Source organism: Myotis davidii, unplaced genomic scaffold, assembly GCF_000327345.1.
Source record: "Myotis davidii unplaced genomic scaffold, ASM32734v1 scaffold399, whole genome shotgun sequence".
Taxonomy (NCBI): Eukaryota; Metazoa; Chordata; class Mammalia; order Chiroptera; family Vespertilionidae; genus Myotis; species Myotis davidii.
Genome location: NW_006292094.1, coordinates 6,634,329 through 6,635,403, shown reverse-complemented (window position 1 = coordinate 6,635,403; position 1,075 = coordinate 6,634,329). Strand labels below are relative to the sequence as shown.

Genomic DNA, 1,075 nt, shown 5'->3' with positions numbered 1-1,075 from the left:
CTGGGGCCTCTGCACCCACCCCGCCGGGTGCCCCCACCTCTGGTCAGTGCCCGTCCGCAGTCAGCCACGCGCAGGGCCGCCCGGCTCAGTCCCTAATGCAGGAGCAAAGCCCCGCTGTCCCATCTCCGTCTGCCCCTCCCCGTGCAGGGCGGCCCTGACCAGGCGGGGATGCCGACAGCGCTCACCTTCTCCAGCTCTGCGATCCGCCTCAGCAGCCGGGGCTTGCTCCACTCCACGCACCCTGTAAAGACACAGTGTGCAGCGTCCTCAGTGGCCCGATGGCCGGCAGCCACCCCGCCCCTCGCCTGGCACCGCCCTGGCCCCCATGAGGTGCCAGGTTCCTGCTCCAAAAGGCTTCTCCGCAGGGGGGTCTGCCCCTCCCACTGTGGAGTCCCCGGTACTGTCTCCCTGGCCTCAGGTGACCCTCAGTCCCGAGTCTGCCCTCTCGGGCTCTCGGCTCTTCAAGGCCATGGTCCTCACTGTGCCAGCCCCACGGCCGTCCCCATCCGCAGCCTCTGGACCTGCCCCCGCATCCTGCACCTGCTCCAGGTCACCACTCGCTCCTGGTCCCTTCTCTGCTCACTCACAGGTGCTGTGATGTCGCCCGGCCACCTGCTCTCTGATGGCCACCAGGCCTCGGTCTGCCAAGGCCTTGACCCTGACCTCACTGACCCTCTCCCCAAATCTGCTCCTCTCTGCACTGCACACAGGCCGGCCCAGGGCACCAGCAGCCCCTGCGAGGACACTGCAGGCCCTGCCCCGGCCCTCATCCGCCTGCTCCACACCAACCTCCCTGCATGGTGTGACCACAAGGGCATCTGCCTGCTTCTGTTTACTACAGTCTCCAGCCCCCAGGCCCGAGCTGGGCACACTGCACGCGCTAAGTTCCTGCACGTTCCGCATGGCCTGCCTGTGGCGGTGTCTGCCCCGTGGGCCTCGTGCGGGGGGGTCGGGAGGCTGTGGGAGGTACCCTTGGTCCGGGCGACGGTGGGTGAGCTGCTGAGCACGCGGTCCAGGTCCTCCTTCAGGCTCTGGTTCTCCTCGGTGAGCTCCTGGAGGCTGCGGGACAGGCTCA

General features: G+C 68.4%; 1 protein-coding gene across 1 annotated transcript in view; it reads right to left on the bottom strand.

Annotated features, from left to right (window-relative positions):
* The window catches only part of IQCE (IQ motif containing E), a 20,175-nt gene that overhangs the window by 10,461 nt on the left and 8,639 nt on the right, over positions 1 to 1,075 (bottom strand). The window contains exons 9-10 of the mRNA XM_015565155.1: positions 971 to 1,071; positions 186 to 241 (exon numbers count right to left, since the gene is read on the bottom strand). Coding sequence (XP_015420641.1) covers positions 186 to 241; positions 971 to 1,071 — 157 coding nt within the window. The remainder of the gene's footprint in view (positions 1 to 185; positions 242 to 970; positions 1,072 to 1,075) is intronic.